The sequence below is a fragment of the Onychostoma macrolepis genome, chromosome 11 (genome assembly GCF_012432095.1).
Source record: "Onychostoma macrolepis isolate SWU-2019 chromosome 11, ASM1243209v1, whole genome shotgun sequence".
Classification (NCBI taxonomy): Eukaryota; Metazoa; Chordata; class Actinopteri; order Cypriniformes; family Cyprinidae; genus Onychostoma; species Onychostoma macrolepis.
This window is the reverse complement of record NC_081165.1, coordinates 11,070,246-11,087,311: the sequence shown is the minus strand read 5'-3', so window position 1 is coordinate 11,087,311 and position 17,066 is coordinate 11,070,246. Positions and strand designations below refer to the sequence as shown.

General features: G+C 35.5%; 2 protein-coding genes across 5 annotated transcripts; one reads left to right on the top strand and one right to left on the bottom strand.

Moving 5' to 3' along the window:
- Positions 1 to 28: 28 nt before the first annotated feature.
- Positions 29 to 5,544, top strand: LOC131549055 (probable transmembrane reductase CYB561D1). Of its 2 annotated transcripts, none has more exons than XM_058790837.1 (4): positions 29 to 277; positions 664 to 865; positions 1,569 to 1,606; positions 2,569 to 5,544. In XM_058790837.1, the coding sequence occupies exons 2-4, from the start codon at positions 706 to 708 to the stop codon at positions 3,070 to 3,072; spliced, it is 702 nt and encodes a 233-aa protein (XP_058646820.1). In that variant the 5' UTR covers positions 29 to 277; positions 664 to 705; the 3' UTR covers positions 3,073 to 5,544. The 2 variants fall into 2 exon arrangements, with proteins under 2 accessions (XP_058646820.1, XP_058646819.1); XM_058790836.1 differs by lacking the exon at positions 29 to 277 and adding an exon at positions 287 to 563.
- A 107-nt stretch (positions 5,545 to 5,651) lies between these two features.
- On the bottom strand, positions 5,652 to 16,851 carry zbtb40 (zinc finger and BTB domain containing 40). Of its 3 annotated transcripts, XM_058790439.1 has the most exons (19): positions 16,725 to 16,851; positions 16,350 to 16,447; positions 15,368 to 15,460; positions 14,989 to 15,264; positions 14,776 to 14,897; positions 13,679 to 13,871; positions 13,395 to 13,534; positions 12,711 to 12,882; positions 12,480 to 12,616; positions 12,188 to 12,383; positions 11,924 to 12,042; positions 10,811 to 10,970; positions 10,356 to 10,709; positions 9,166 to 9,372; positions 8,909 to 9,073; positions 8,616 to 8,830; positions 7,557 to 7,716; positions 7,231 to 7,457; positions 5,652 to 6,380 (listed from the first exon to the last, which is right to left on the bottom strand). In XM_058790439.1, the coding sequence occupies exons 4-19, from the start codon at positions 15,224 to 15,226 to the stop codon at positions 6,180 to 6,182; spliced, it is 3,006 nt and encodes a 1,001-aa protein (XP_058646422.1). In that variant the 5' UTR covers positions 15,227 to 15,264; positions 15,368 to 15,460; positions 16,350 to 16,447; positions 16,725 to 16,851; the 3' UTR covers positions 5,652 to 6,179. The 3 variants fall into 3 exon arrangements, with proteins under 3 accessions (XP_058646422.1, XP_058646419.1, XP_058646421.1); XM_058790436.1 differs by having other exon boundaries at positions 14,989 to 15,460; XM_058790438.1 differs by lacking the exon at positions 16,350 to 16,447 and having other exon boundaries at positions 14,989 to 15,460; positions 16,725 to 16,845.
- Between the last annotated feature and the right edge of the window lie 215 nt (positions 16,852 to 17,066).

Sequence of the window (17,066 nt, the reverse complement as noted above, 5' to 3'; positions counted from 1 at the left end):
GATTATTGAATAAGGATTTGAAATTTATTATTTTTATTCTTATTCAATAATCATGGAAAAATACTGGAAATTCGTTTGTTATAGTAGAACGTAATTAAGAATTTAAGAGCATCATTCGCCAAGTCTACAAAATTGGCAAAAGTTGGTTTTGTGTGTGTGAAACGGGTCACCTGTTCGTCATTAGACGTCTCCCTGCTGTTTCTCTTGCTTTAACAATCTTGCGCATGCGTAACTACACCGGCAGAAGCGTAGATCATGAATAATTAAGTAGATTACAGTTAAGTATCATGTTTATTTCGAATATTAAAAAGGCTATGCTGACGTTCCTCGGCTGCGCACCAATGGCGAACGCTTGGCTGTTGAATATTAATGTTGTCGTATTCGCGTTGCTTGGTAACCTTCCAATCGCAACTGCATGGCTCCTGAATATTAAGAGCCAGTCCTTTACTGTAGTAGGACTCCAATCCAGGAAATGCGTTTCTAAGTCTCGCTGTCACAAACACGAAAATGGCATCCAACAGGATTAACAACCTAGCTTTCGCATGTTTCATTTTACCCAGATAGTTAAGAAGTTAAAATATTATGCGTTTCGGATCTTCAAATCAGGTTTTGTGAAGCTCAGTAGGAATGACACTTAAGATGTATTTCTATTGTGTGATTTAGGCGTGCATGTAAAAGTCCCGAGTCGCGAATTAATCCTCAGGAATGGCGAGAGGGATGCTGGAGTACAGCGCGGTGGGAGAGGGGCTCGGGATGCGGGAGTTCTGGCTCTATGCGTGGCTGCGCAGAGCGGCTGTGCTCGCTGCGCACGTTATCTCGCTGGGCCTGGTCATTCTCGCATCCATACTGTCCAGACCAGGAACAAGTGAGTTACTGCTCTACATCAGCTCTTTCTTTTACAAAAAGTACTGTGGCAGTACCATGGCATAGTGATGGTATCAGACGGTAATGCCATGGAAATTCAAAGTAACGTTACTTAACAATACCATAGTACCATATGCCCAAAAATATGATGGTACTATGACAGTTTATGGTGTTAAAAAAGTATTGGTAATACTTTATAAGTATTCATAACATAAAACACAAACGCATACAATAACTGACAGATCAATATTAAATATGGGCCTACATTGATTTGTGAATATGTCTGAGTGACCTTGGTTTTTAGATGTTACTATGGTAGTACCATGTTTTGGAAGTGTACTATTCAAATTTTATGATATTGTCAATTGGAGTACAATGGGTTATAAGTACAATAATCAGTCACTACCATGGTATGTATCAAAGTACTGTGATATTAAAAATATTCAAAACCATTGTAATATGTTTTTGACAAGATGTACCGTGGTGATTTAACAGTATTTTGATGTTTCAATTTGAAAGTACAAAAAGAACCATGGTATATTACTATGCTTTTTGGACTTGTAACACGGTAATTCTGCAATATGACCATAAACTAATGACAATAAGTGCATATTTTTTTGGTAATAAAATGAAAATGAATATAAAGTATTTCCAAATATTAAAAATCTCTATTTTACTTTAACTCCTGTGTTTATTCATTTCAGGTCTCTTCTCATGGCATCCTGTCTGCATGTCACTTGGGGTAATTTTTCATACATTCAAATACACAATAAAATATTATAGTGCATCATGTTTTCAGCCATAAACTGATAAAATGGATAATATTTTAAATATATAATCACTCCTGGGGTTTTTAATAATGCATTGCGTCTCAGAGATGTTCAGCCTCTCAGGGAATGAATAAAATATGTCTTTTGTAAATAATGAATTGAGTGTGGTGAAACACAAAGACAATGGAATTAGCTTCAGCTGCTTTCCTGTGGGAATCTGATTACATTCACCTTGATGACAAAGATAACACATTCTGTACTAATAATGTGACATGACCTGACAGAGGTCAGTCTCAGATTTTGACTCATGTCCAGTATAGGAAATAGTCTAATAGAAATAGACTTTTTTTCCAGTAAGACTTTTTTTGCTAAAACAAATTATGTTTTAAATAAACAGTTTTGTTTCTTTGTTTATAAAAGAATCCTGAAAATTGCATCAGTTTCCACAAAAATATTTAGCAGCCCAAACTGTTTTTAAAATTGATAAGAAATGTTTCTTGAGCAACAAATCAGCATTAGAATGATTTCTGAAGGATCATGTGATATTAAAGACTAGAGTAAGGGGCTGTTCCCACAGAACGCATTTCTCAATTCCAATGCACTACTTTTCTGTTGTTTTTCTATGTAATCACACGCTAGATAGACGTGAATAACCGTTGCGCCCACGTCTTTTGCAGTGTCTCGTACACGAGTGCTGCATTTGAAAGAATTTCAACTTTTATACGCTCATTATGCTTATTAATGTAAAGTTCCAAAACAATGGACCAATCAGAGGACCCTGCAGGTGGGACAAGCATTTTTTTTATAGTAGCAATTTGGCTTGTCAACTGTTTTGTTGCATTTGTCTACATGTATTGAACATTTCCTTTTCAAAAGAGCACCTTACCTTTAAGGGTCTTCATCAAAGCTTTACTATTTCTCTCTTCTGTTTTAGTTTTGTCTGTGCATGACAGAAGGGATTCTGCTTTTCTCCGCCGAGGGCAGTCTGTTCTGCTTCAAATCTCGTAAGTGGAAGGTCCGTCTGCACTGGTTCTTCCAGGCTGTGCTGCTGGTGTGTGGAGCTACAGGATTCTTCTTCATGGTGGCTAGCAAGAACATAAAGGAGCATCCTCACTTCACTTCCTGGCACAGCCTGCTGGGAGTCACTACGATGGCTGCTACCGTGCTGCAGGCGATCTGTGGCGTCTTTCTCCTCTTCCCCAAACTCGTCAGTACTCACTCGTTTCCTCGGTTGAGACTGTATCATGCCACATGTGGTCTGGTGGCCTACCTGCTGGCCACCGTCACGGTCATGTCAGCCATGTTTACAGACTGGTTTCAGGCATCGGTGACAGGCACAGTCTGGTATATATTCCTACTCCTCCCACTTTTTCCTGCCTTAGTGGTGATGGACCAAATCACTAGTGCCTTCCTGCCCAAAAAGAAGATTACTAGCTGAAAACTAAAACCTCAAATTAGAGCCTATTTATCTGGACTATAGTAGGCTTTAGAAGCAACACTACTCTGTGATGACATAAAAAAAAAAAACAACGCATTCATCCAGGCCAGTAGGTGTCAGTATAAAGTCCAAGAGCACTTTTGTATTTTTGGCGAACAAATTAGAGCCAGCAAAAAGTCCAGTGGTCTATCTAAAATCGGTTACTGTTTGAGTAGGTACTACATCTTTCGATGACTATTTTTGCATACTATATAGAAGGGAAGTAATTACGTACTGAAAAAAAAGCACCACCTCTGACAATTTCTGACTCAGCCCAGACAGCATTTTTGTGGCCTTGAAGTACACTTTCAGTAAGAGGAGTGATCATAGAGTCTTTCCAACGAAAGTGAGCAACTTAAAAGGATAGTTCACCCAAAAATTACTCACCCTCATGTCATTCCAAAACCGTAAGACCTTCGTTCATCTTCGGAAAACAAATTAAGATATTTTAGATCAAATGTAACTGAAATGTTCCCCGATCTAGAAAGGCAGTAAGGACATTGGTGGTTAACTAACTGTAATTTTACTATGCTGCAAGAATACTTTTTGTGCGCAAAGAAAACAAAAATAATGACTTTATTCAACGACTTTCTGGGCCTGGGAACATTTCAGTTGCGTTGCTTTCTATGCAGGTACAAAAAGCTCTCGGATTTCATCAACAATATCTTAATTGAAGGAATTGAACGAAGGTCTTACAGGTTTGAAATGACATGAGGGTGAGTAATTAATGGCAGAATTTTAATTTTTGGGTGAACTATCCCTTTAAGGCCTTTAGTGAAATCTGTGTAGTCACTTTAAGGAAGTGAATAATCTGTTAATGATTACACGATCCAGCGAGTCCTTGTGATTTATTGTGAAACCTCAGGTAACTTATTTCAGATTCTACATGGGATTTTATTTTTCAGTTGCTCTTGTTCCCAAAGACTATGCATTGAAAATATAGTTGCATTTAGCATATTTTCAGTATTTACATACTTTTGGTTTAAAACACAATAATGTTTGACCTTCATAGTGAGTCTGGTGTACTGATGCTCACTATCGAATTAATTCGCCTTAAGTGCACATTTAAGTATGCTGACTACTCATATTCTGTTCTTGAGGACATGCTTGAACATTGTAAATGAGTAATTCTATATATACATATTGTTTGAAACTTAATACAAGCAACTGGCTGTGCTTTGCACAGGATACATTTTATGTGATGAATTGAGAGCTGTTTTTTGGTGTTGTGTTACTATGCACTGCTGAATAGGGAGCCTTGCTGACATTTGCATTGTAAGAATTTTCCTATTGTATTATAGCAAGCTTGGAAATGTTATATGCATCGTCACGTTCTTCTCTTCTTTTAACACTTGTCTGTGTGAGTTTTGCATTATTTTAGAGTGCTGTAGTTTTGTTTGTTTATGTTACAGTTTTTCATTGTGTGCCTTCATACATATGAAACCGTATGATATTGACATAACACAACATGATATAAAAATGACAGTTATTTTGACAGTTTTTTCTTTGTATGGATTAGGAATGCAAGGAGAAATTTGTCATACCCCACATTTATTTTTATTATGGCTGATAACCAGCTTGTGTTTGTGTATTTTTACAGCAGTAGTTCATCCGAAAATGAAAATTTGCTAGAAATTGACTCACCCTCAAGCCATCCGAGATGTAGATGAGTTTGATTCTTAATCGGAACAGATTTGGAGAAATTTAGCATTGCGTTCACTGCTCACCAGTGGATACTCTGCAGTGAATGGGTGCCATCAGAATGAGAGTCCAAACAACTGATAAAAACATCACAATAATCCACAAGAAACAAACTCATCTACATCTTGGGTGGCCTGAGGATGAGTACATTTTCAGTAAACTTTGATTTAGTTTGAAATTGTTATATTGTGCAAATTGAGTCTGGACAGTAAAATAAGCAAATTAATACGCGCACCTGTTGCTTTAAAGCTTTATTTGTAAAGTCAGAAGCAGCATAGTTCTTTGCCTTATGTGGCACATGATAACTTGTGTCTTGTTTATTTATGCCTGTATTATTTTTGTACTGAATACCAACAGTCAACTGTTATAATGTTTATGTGCAGTGGACTCTGACTGAATTATGATGAATTCCAGTTTAACCCAGACTGTTTACTGTATTGATTCAGCAGCAAAAGTTTCTGAGTGTGCAGTTATTATTTGTGTAACTGCACAATGTGGTCAGATTTTAAGATTTAAAAGCTACACTCTTATGAATGTAAAAAACAATGACTCAGGGTTGTCTACGAATTATTGGCTTATTAACTAAAAACTATATATATTTTTGACTATTTTACTCTCTACAGTATGAGAAATATTTGAGGGTTGTGTGGTCTTTAATATGAACGGTAAATGATTGTTTTTACTCAATGCGTTGAAAATTTCTGTAAAATAAACTAATAATTTACAAAAACACTTGCAATGTTCTACCTGCTTATGTAATATTTATTAATAACATTTACATTTATACTTATTTATACAAATTTCATCAGATTGTAGAAATGAAAGTTAATCAAACAGTCTGCTTGGTCACAAAATATTTTATTCAAGTTATTTTTAGCAGGAAAAAAAAAAACAATCATAAAGCATGCCAGAAACAAATATCATCTCTGTACATGAAGCTTGATCAGAGGTAGATAATGTGTTGGAAACAAATTCAAGTGACTTTTCTCATTTAAAATCCGTTTGTGCTTCTCTGAACACTTTTAATAAATAAATCATTCATAATGAAGCACAATCAAAAGAGATTCAGACTGCACCAAAGAGACTGACGTCATCTTGCGCTATTTTTAACATGGATTTTGCATGCTTGTGTACGCTAAGCCTGAAAACACTCTTCCAAGAGAGAAAAACAAATCAAGTGACCCAGAGACTAAAGTTAATGCGTTCATTAAAAATCATATTCATTCTTGTACAAAAAAAAAAACTAACACGATTGTAAAATCACAAGGTCTGAAGTCCTTTAATACCGTGTGTAATCCCACATAAAAGAAACATCAGCACTCGGTCTCAAAGAAAAGTCATGATCATAAAGCCATGTGATCCAGAGTTCACTGGCCCTCTTCACAGATGAGCGTGACGGTGCCGTTCAGTAGATCCTCCATACTCACGGTCACGATCCCAGCGCCGCTGGCTGCTTCCTGCTGATCACCCAGAGCCACAAACACCTGCGGTGACCCTTCAATCCCGGATTGCTCAAGGCTAATCACTTGCTCTGCCTCTTGACCGGCTGCCTCCTCACACTGAATCACCTGGAAAGAGTCACAAATACCTTGACATTTTCTATAATTAATCATTAAATAATTACTAATTATTGGCATTTGGCATGTTTTGTTTAATAGATATATTAAAGATAGTGTTTTCACAACATCTCCGTAAGTGATACCAGTAAAATTTCAAGATTCAATTTTGATATAATAGTAAAAATTAATGTGCTAATGAAAACACTTGTTCATTTATTTAATAATAATTATAATTATACATCAATAATACTAATAATAACATGAAAAATTATAGTGTATATTATAATTATTATTGTAGTGAAATAATTTAATCATTAAGTAAAACAGATGGAATTCATGGATAACAGTATGATCTTCATATTCATTTTTTTATGTACTATATACGTTCATCATCCTTTTAACCAATATTTGCACTGCAGAATAAATGTAATTTCACTTCCCATAAATAAATGCACAATTTCTAATTCAAGTTCACCCAAAAATGAAAGTTCTGTCATTAATTACTCACCCTTATGTCGTTCCAAACCCGTAAGGCCTTCGTTTATCTTCGAGACACAAATTAAGATATTTTTAATGAAATCCAAGAGCTTTATTTTTTTTATTTTAACGATGTCCTTACTAATTTTCTGGTCCTTGAACATGGTAGTTGTGTTGCTGTTTATGCAGGGTCAAAAGTTCTCGGATTTCATCAGAAATATCTTAATTTGTGTTCCGAAGATGAACAGGTCTTACAAGTCAGGAACGACATGAGGTTGAGTAATTAATGACAGAATGTTCATTTTTGAGTGAACTATCCCTATAAAAGTTTGAATATGAGAGATTTTTGATTTGAGGCATTATGAGAGGTTGGGGGCGTCACCGTTTGAGCACTGGAGGCCTGTGTCTGTGCTTCCTCTTGCATGACCTGCAGATGTTTAGACAGGAAGTGCTGCTGGAACTCAGGCTCTGAGGTGAAGTGGAGAGAGCAGACCATACAGCTGAACACAGAGCCGGTCTGACTCGCCTGACTGCTGCATATGTGCTGCTGTAACTCCTGCTCGCTCGTCATAGTGCTGTCACAGTTCACACACTTCCACAAGCGCACTTCTGAACAACAAACGCACACATGATCAATACTAGCACATGGTAAATGTAATTAACAGTAACGGTAGAAATAACTTTCAAGGATCAGTGGTCACTCCTCACCTGTGTGATTGGTTATCTGGTGTTTTAACAGACTATTTCGGTTGCTAAATGTCTTGTCACACTTGTCACACTGCAGCAGAGATTTGATGGCTTTGTTGCCCTGGGCAGAGGCGCTCTCAGGGTGAGCCGTACGATTGTGGTACCACAGACCAGAGAGTGTCTGAATCAGAAACACATATAAAATCATTACATTTTATATTTTATCTTATATATTTAAAATAAAAACACAAAAAATTAACTACACGTATAATTAAAAGAATATACTATCCTAATTTTTAAGTCGCTTTAGATAAAAGCAACTGCTAAATAACTAAATGTAAATGTAATATATATTTGTATATATAATTTTAGATTATACAAATATTAAAAAATATATTATTATATGATTAAAACATAATTCTATAATACTCATCAAATATTCAACCACAATTGATTTTAACGTTGATAATAAAAAAATCAGCATATGAGCAACAAATCAGCATATTAGAATGATTTCTGAAGGATCATGTGATACTGAAGACTGGAGTAATGATGCTGAAAATTCAGCTTTGCATCACAGGAATACATTACATTTTAAAATATATAAAAATAGAAAATAGGTATTTTAATTTGCAATTGTATATCACAATACTACTATTTTTACTGCATTTTTAAAATCAAATAAATATGCCTTGGCAAGCATAAAATATGTCTTTCAAAGACATTTAAATCTACTCACCCCAAATGTTCTGAATAATGTAATATAATATAATAATTTTGCTTGGAAAGTATGCTTGTGCTGTGTTTAATTGTTGGCTCTTTGAAGAATTGCTTGTTGCTCTGGATAAAAGCTTCTGCTAAATTTATAAATACAAATTTAAAATAAATATCACTGGGTTTGATATTTTGTATGTGGGTTTTATTTTTATGTGTAGTTTAAGTGTCACTGTACTTGTTTGTTTCATTCATAAACACTGCCCTTTTAAGCAAATTGCACAAAAAGAGAGCCACGTTGTAACAATTTTCTGCTGAAGAGAAATACTCCTTTACCATTCAACAGATGCAGTGTGTTGTTCTTACCTGATAGGACTTTTTACATGTCTTGCAGCTGTAAGGTTTGTTTCCGTCATGAATGTTCATGTGTTTCTCCAGATTGGCTTCACTGTTGAAGATCTTGCTGCACTCGGGACATTGGTGCAGCTCTTTCGGATGCACCTCCTGGATGTGCTGTCGGAGCTCGTCCAGAGAGGAGAAACTCACTCGGCATTTCTGGCAGTCATGTGGTTCTGTAATGTCTGATGGGACAAATAACATTTTAGTTCGCGTTTATTATGAAGTGAAATATATCAAGTGACCGGTGTGGATGTGCTCACTATGAAAGTTCTGGAGATGGACGGACAGCCCGTTGGCTTGTTTGAAGCCTTTGCCGCATTCCCTGCAGACATACGGCTTGTCTCCCGTGTGCGTGCGGACGTGACGCGTCAGTTCAATGGACTGAGCAAATGAGGCCGAGCAGTACTGACAGCAGTACATTTTACCTGCAAATGCAGAAATTAGCCATGTTGGTTTCCACATATGCTACTGTATGCATGATACAAACAAATCACAAAAAATGTTTGAACCATCCCACCCTCAGCATGCTTCTTCTTGGTGTGGTATGAGAGAGCGGCAGCCACAGAAAAGCTCATGTCACAGTGTTTGCAGTGGAAGGGTTTCTCTCCTGTATGTAGACGCATGTGGTTCTTCAGAGATGAGGTGGCAGCAAACTTCGCCCCACACTCCTCGCATGCGTACGGTCTCTCCTCGAAATGTTCAGTGCGTTTATGATATAAAAGACCTGAAAGATATAAGCACTGAACACATCAAACAGTGCTGACAAAAGAGTGATTGGTGTCTAAGGTCCATTTTGTGTCCAAAAATGACACTTTTCACCTTTCACATATTTATTTTAATTTTGTGGAGAAGTAGTGTTTTCACATTTCAACATTTCATACCAGTAAAGTTTTTAGGATACTCTATACCAATTTTGATACCTTAGCAAAAAGTAACATGCTAATGAAAACACTTGTTTATTTAATTAATAACAACAACAACAACAACAATAATAATAATAAAAATACTAACAACTACTATAATATAATAGTTTATATTATTATTGTTGTTGTTGTTGTTATTATCATCACTTAATTCACAATTAATAACATAGTATATATAATATTTGTTTTAAATAAACAAGTGTTTTCAATACCACACAGCTTAATAATGATATTAATTAATTGTTATTTTTTGTATAATCATATTAGTAATTAGTATTATAGAGCGTATTTTCATTCATAATTGATAACATAAAAATATTTATATTATTATATATTTATATTGTCGTTTACCATAATAACAATTAATATTATTTAATTTGTAATATAAACATAAATATAAAATAATCTACAAATATTTAGATTTAATGTTCTTCAACAATCATTATTGTTGTTGTTAATGAAAGTTAAATATTAATATATGGTTATGGTCAGGGTTAGGATTAGGGTTTGGTTTAGGGTTACTTGCATGTAATTATGCATAATTTATTGTTAACGTGTAAAAAGGACACCTCAAAATAAAGTGTTACCAAATATTGTTATACTAATAATAATAATTACAAATTAAATTAAAACAATGGCTTCGAGTTTTCAAGTACTTTTGACATCATAATGGAGAGAGACACTAAATTATTATTTATAAGAGGATACTGTTGCAGGCCAGTTTTGGATCTGCGTCACTTGTATGAGCCAGCATTTTTTCAACTTGAAAAGCATCATTGAATACCTGAAGAGTGTTTGAAAGTCTTGTCGCACATATCACATGGTACTTGTTCTGTTTTCTTCTTCTTAGCCGGAGGGCCACCATGGACTTCCATGCAGTGCTGGTGAAGGCTCTTGAGCGTCGGAAAGGCCATTGAACACTCGGAGCAGCGCTGCTCCTTCCCTGGCGCGAGGGCACAGCCCTTCTTATGCTTTATCAGACGGCATTTAAAGTCAAACGTCTTATTACACCACTCGCAGCGGTACGACACGGGGACAGCCTTTCTTCTGCCTTTTGTTTTGGAGTCGTCTCCATCATCATCCTCAGAGTCGGCGGTAGATCCTTCCTGCTCAACCTCAGATTTTGCAGAATCAGGCCCTATTTAGAATATGGATACAATGTAAAGGTTTGTTTCAAAAGTGATGCCTGACTATCATATCACTTGGACAGAAATCTCTATGCACTGAAAAGTCCTTCACCAGTATGTTTGAGGTCTTTCAGCTGCGGGAAATTCCGCTGGTTGGCAGACAGCAGCTGGCACAGTGAACTGGCAAACTGTGAGTCACGACTCAAAACTCTCTCGACAGTCTGATGAACTGACTCCAGCTCACCATCGGCTCTCCGACAGCTCTGGAGAAACTGAGATGCACAAAAGTAATGTTATATAATATTGTATTTTATTTTATATGCTGTACATAGGCTCCTCTGCCACAAAAACTAAACTCTGCAGGAAACACAATGTTAAAAACGGTAAAGCAAAGGTGCCTGAGTGGATTTTTTAAATAGGCATCTGTGCATTTTAGACTAATACACTACTGTCAAAATTACACTAGTGTTCAAAAGTTTGTGATCAGTAAGTTTTGTTTTAATTATGATTATTATTTTGAAAGAAATTAATCATTTTATTCAGCAAGGACACATGGAATTGATCAAAAGTGACAGTAAAAAATTAAAATGTTACAAAAGGTTTTCCATTTCATATAAATGCTGGTCTTTTGAACTTTCTATTTATCAAAGAATCCTGCAAAAAAAAAAAAAAAAAAGTATCACAGTTTCCACAAAAATATTAAGACCTGTTTTAAGCATTGATAATAAGAAATCTTTCTTGACCACCAAAAGCTGAAATGTCAGCTTTGTTATCACAGGCATAAATTAATTACATTTAAAAAAAAAAACTCATACCGAACCCAAACTTTGAGAAGAGCATTTTGCAAAATATTAGACTATATGCTCATTATACTTTACTTTACCAGTTAGTGATATCTTAATTTTATTTAATTGTTTAAATAAATCTTTTATGCAACAAGTTATGACCGCGTCATGTCTGTGCATCTTATCTGTATATACACTGTAAAAAGTGATAAGTTGACTTAACTTAAAAAAAAAAAAAGTTAAGTGAACTTGACAATTCACTTAACTTATTTTTTTAATTATCATTTACTTAAAAATTTTAAGGCAACAGGTTTTCTCAATTTTTTAAAGTTAAGTCAACTTATCACTTTTTACAGTGTATACACACTGTTCAGTATGTGTAATATGCAAATTAAGGCACACATTTAATATACTTAGTATATTTTTCCTCCACCTCTTACCTCAGCAAATTGCTCTGTCCCATGATCCATTGCGTTCAAACCTTGTTCGAGCAGGGTAATGTCACTGATTGTTTCCAGAATGAGTGATTTGTGCTTAAAGAGCACATCTACGTCTTTAACTAAAAAACAAAACACATCAAAAATATTTTGGTACACAGAGCAATGGGTCTAATTTACTTATTAAACATGCAATTTACATTCACCCTTTCAGAAAATTACAGAGCTAAAAGCAATGTGTTGATTCAAAGTCTTTTTACCACTCACTGGTTTGGAGAAGTTTTTGAGCGCTTGCTTTCTCCTTGACCTCCTGCATGAGGATCTGCAGCTCTGGACTGTGTGTCTCTGTCCACAGCAGAAGCCTCCAAACAGTCACCGCCTGCAGTGAACCATCCAGCACTGCAGATATCAGCCTTCCAACCACCTCAGCATCTCCTTTCTCTCCCAGAATAGCTTTAATACACTGAACGGACACAAACATATACATTTAAAAGCTGCTTCCTTGCATCGAATCCACTCTAAAATTCTAAAAGGTCGATTAATACTGCAACACAGATACCTCTCTCTCATTTGCATTCATATCTGGACCCATTTTAAGGGTCTGTTCGATAAGCTGGAGGTCCAGATTCAGCTCTATGAGTCTGTTCTGATATAATTTCAACAAAACCATCCCACTGCTGTCTTCTGTTGTGTCATCTGACAAAGAATATGTCATCAGAAGTATTAGATAAAGGAATCTGCTGTATGATGAAACAGATCAGGTATTGTTGCCAGGTTTTGCAGTTCATACCCCTTGCGTTTTTCAGGGCCTGCAGAAGCTGAAGCACATCTGAGGAGCTTTCCTTCACCTCATGGAGCAGCATCAGAAATGTTTCTTCACTTATGGTCATCTCTTGGAGTTTACATAACAAACTTTCCACCACCTCCACAGGGGAAGGAGCAGAACAGCACTGCAGCACTACCTTAGGAAGAACAGACACATACACTACTGTTTAAAAGTTTGGCATCAGTAAGATTTTTTTGTTGTTGTTGGAAAGAAATTAATACTTTATTCAGCAAGGATGCATTAAGTTAGTCAAAAGATTTCTATTTCAAATAAAAGCTTTTCTTCTGAACTTTCTACTCATTAAAGAATCATAAAAAATGTAAAGCAGCACAACTGTTTTAACATTAATAATAATAATAATAAATGTTTGATCATGTGACACTGAAGACTGGAGTAATGGCTGCTGAAATTTTAGCTTTGCATCACAGGAATAAATTACATTTTAAAATAGATTCAAACAGACAATGGTTATTTCAAATTGTAATAACATTTACTGCATTATTTTCAAATGAATGCAGCCTCTGTGACCATAAGAGACTTTCCAAAAACATTCAATAAACTTTTAAATAGTAGTGTATATATAACAAATTATAATCAATGTGTACTATTGTACTGTTCTATATAAGAAACTGTAAGAGACAAATATACCTCTTTTTCCACTTCATTTGTACATCTGTTTACTGCATTGGTCAAAAGCTCTGAGAGGTTGCTGACGCTGGAGAGATGATGAGATAGTTCTGATATTTGGGCTAAAAGTACACTAGACCACCGAACTCCTGATGCAGGAACTGGAAGTAAAGAGATCAGTATCTTTATTTGTACATTCACTCAAAGTTTAGCAAATTCTGCCTGAAATGTTTAGTCATTTTAGTATCATTTTAATACCCCATGATTCAAAACGTCACACTTTCACTCAACCCAGGTCAGCTTACCTTCTGGCTCAGGACAAGTCTTGTTTCCCTGGTCCTCCAAAACTGATCCCAGCTCAGGATTAAAACATTTTAGCTGTTCTAACAAAGTAAGAACTGTTTGAGCTGACAGAACTTTCTCTATTTTCACAAAATTGAGCAACCTCTGGTAAACCTCATCTGTTGACGGATCTCCTCTGAAGCTGTCCAATATGACCTGCAGAAGATCAGAAGTGAGATCTGAATCCAGTCCTAATTGTTTCTTTAGATCATCAACACCTAAAATGAAAACTTGCTGAATATTTATTTTCCTTCTGGCCATCCGAGATGTAGATGAGTTTGTTTCGTCACCGTTACAGATTTGGAGAAATGTAGCATTACGTGACTTGCTAACCAAAGGATACTAGCAGTGAATGGGTGCCGTCAGAATGAAAAAACAAACAGCTGCTAAAAACATCACAATAATCCAGAAATAATCCACACAACTCCAGTTCATCAATTAATGTCTAGTAAAGTGAGAAGCTGCATGTTTTTAATAAACAAATTCATCATTACAACAACTTTTAGCTTTTTTTATGGCTAAAATACGAGTCCTCTATCTATAATATTGCTTTCTCCAGTGAAAAATGTTGAAATCAAACACTGTTTACAAGCAAAAACAGTCCTGAACAGTTGTAAACAAATATGTTGGTGGATTTTGATATGAGAGGACAACAGGGTAAGGACTGTTTCAGTGTAAGAAGCATTATTACAAATTATTTTGGCCATAAGCAATGGCATGAAGTCAAAAATGTTTAATGATGGATTTGTTTATTACAAATATGCAAACTTTCACTTCAAAAGACATTAACTAATAGACTAGAGTGGTGTGGATTACTTGTAAATTATTGTGATGTTTTTATCAGCTGTTTGGACTCTCATTCTGACGGCACCCATTCACTAAAGAGGATCTATTGGTGAGCAAGTGATGTAATGCTAGATTTCCCCAAATCTGTAATGATGAAGGCCTGAGAGAGTAAATTTTCAGCAAATCTTCATTTTTGGGGTGAACTGTTTATTTAAGAAGTGAATTATCAGTTACATGCAAAACTTTTTTATCTCTTTTTTTACTATTATTTTACCTGGCGCTCTTCTGTGGATACTGTATCCCACATCTCAAGAACCTTAACATATGCCCGTCCATTCTGGAGGATTTTTGTGATGCCAGCTTGATTTTGAGAGATCAACCCAACTGCACTGTCCTCTGAACATAGAAATAAACATTATTCATAAAAACCATTGGAATAAAGTGACTTCAAACAGAAATCTCTACTGTTAATTAGTACATTTTTTACCTTCAAAACTATTCTTGTCCTTTTTAAGCTCTTCCAATTCAGACGGCTCCTTAACACAATGTTTAATAACTTGAGGGTTTATGGATTTAGTCTCAGTTTCCACAGAAGTCTGCTTCATGAGGTCAGTGAGAATGTTCTTACAACCAACGGCCACATCAAACATCTGCAAGCTGTCTGCAGCGGCTATGAGTCGGGTGAAGTTGTGTTTACCAGGAGGCAGTTTACCGGTGTACACCATGTCCAGAAGAGAAGAAAACTCTTGAGAGGACAGTAAATCTGTGTCGATGGAGATGCTGTCAGAACCTTCCAGAACAGACTTAAATAACATACTGGAGGCTGCCAGCACTAGTTTGTGAGCGGGGTGTGAGGTCTCACCCACCAGGATGGAACAGTCACAAAACTGCTTCTCTTTACGTAAAGCATGCAGCTGCTGCATGAGCTGTCGGCTGTAGTTTGGGAGCTCCATCTTGTACTGGAAGACAAGAAGTTATGCTCAAAACAAGAAAAATATGTGGCCTGTGATAACCAGTGATTTCCCAACCATGCCATATTATAAAAATATCGTCAAAGCAAATCATGAGCATATCTTCATTTCTAATTTATATTTTTTGTTTTAACTTTTCTTTTTTAACGTAACACTTTGTGGAATTCTTTTCTATTTTTAAACATAAATTCAATTATTGTTTATTTATTCCCCAAAAACAAGGCTTAATGTCTTAAGTTATTCTCCTGTTCAAGTAAATGTATTGTGATTTAAACAAGTTTAGATATTTGTATTGGAAAGCAAGAGTTTATGCTTATATAAAAATAATAGAGCTGTCAAACGATTAATCTCGATTAATCGCATCCAAAATAAAAGTTTTTGTTTACATAATATATGTATGTGTACTGTGTATATTTATTATGTATATATAAATACACACACATACAGTATATATTTTGAAAATATTTACATGCATATACACTTATATATTTGTATTCTTATATATAAATATATTTAATATATAAACATAAAATTTTTCTTAAATATATTCATGCATGTGTTTGTATTTATATATATACATAATAAATATACACAGTATGCACATATATTATGTAAACAAAACTTTATTTTGATGCGATTAATCATTTGACAGCACTAAAAAATTATATTATTTTCCCTTATTCCCAATTTTGAACTTTTTTTTTTTTCTTCTGTCAGAAAACAAGGACGTATTATCTTAAGTCATTTTCCTTCTCAGTAATTCCATCTTGGTTTAAGACTTTCTAGATATTTGTAATGGGAAACAAGAAAAAAAAAAAGCATGAAAATTCTTTACATTGTGCTCAAAGACGACCAAAAAAAGTCGAATATAACATACCCTGTTCCTAAATAAAAGTGCAGGAGGTCCTTGACAGAAACCTACTCATGCACAGTTCCGTCACATCTCTGCTTAAGTCATAACTGCTCTGAAAGCACCTGGTTATTATGACAAATGAAAACAAACACAATTCATAAGGGGTTATTATAACTGATAGGGAGATATTTTAGCCTGTTTATTCCCAGCATAAGGAAACTATAAGGATAAACGATGCCATAACCACATGCAGTGAGTGACATTTCAGTTTGCCGCTAACCTGACATGCTATCTGATGCTAATATAAAAATAAAAGCAGAAAAAATACAAACAGCATAATATTAGAGCTAAATTGCTGTGCCTCTTACAGTCAACTACAGCTACACACTTCCCCTTTACCTTTAAATTCAAATGATCCGGCTCTTTATTTAAACTCCTTCGAAGGACAACATTCTGCAGCGCAATAAAGATTCGGCCCAAAACTCCCCGACAGTGCGCATGCGCGTACAGATGAGCGAGCCAGAACATACTGCGCATGCGCGTCATGATTTGGGGTCCCTTTATATACGCATGCGTATAATGAACAGCTGGTTTTCGGGAAGCTTTTGAAAGGATTATTAGAAACAGACAATCACTCCTCCATAGTCATCAATCATGTAGTCACGTACAAGCACCCAAAAACCTTTATGATTTTATGGATAAAAATGCACGAATAACGTGTGTTTAAATAACTACCAATTA

Excerpts from the sequence above, each read along its gene's own strand:
- zbtb40 (XM_058790436.1), bottom strand. The coding sequence starts at position 15,454 with ATGGAGCTCCCAAACTACAGCCGACAGCTCATGCAGCAGCTGCATGCT. Across the intron at positions 13,872-14,775 it reads TATCCACAGAAGAGCGCCAG|GTCATATTGGACAGCTTCAG; the intron begins GTAAAATAATAG and ends GATCTTCTGCAG. Across the intron at positions 6,381-7,230 it reads AGGCCTCCAGTGCTCAAACG|GTGATTCAGTGTGAGGAGGC; the intron begins GTGACGCCCCCA and ends GACTCTTTCCAG.
- LOC131549055 (XM_058790837.1), top strand. The coding sequence starts at position 706 with ATGGCGAGAGGGATGCTGGAGTACAGCGCGGTGGGAGAGGGGCTCGGG. Across the intron at positions 866-1,568 it reads ACTGTCCAGACCAGGAACAA|GTCTCTTCTCATGGCATCCT; the intron begins GTGAGTTACTGC and ends TATTCATTTCAG. Across the intron at positions 1,607-2,568 it reads CTGTCTGCATGTCACTTGGG|TTTTGTCTGTGCATGACAGA; the intron begins GTAATTTTTCAT and ends CTTCTGTTTTAG.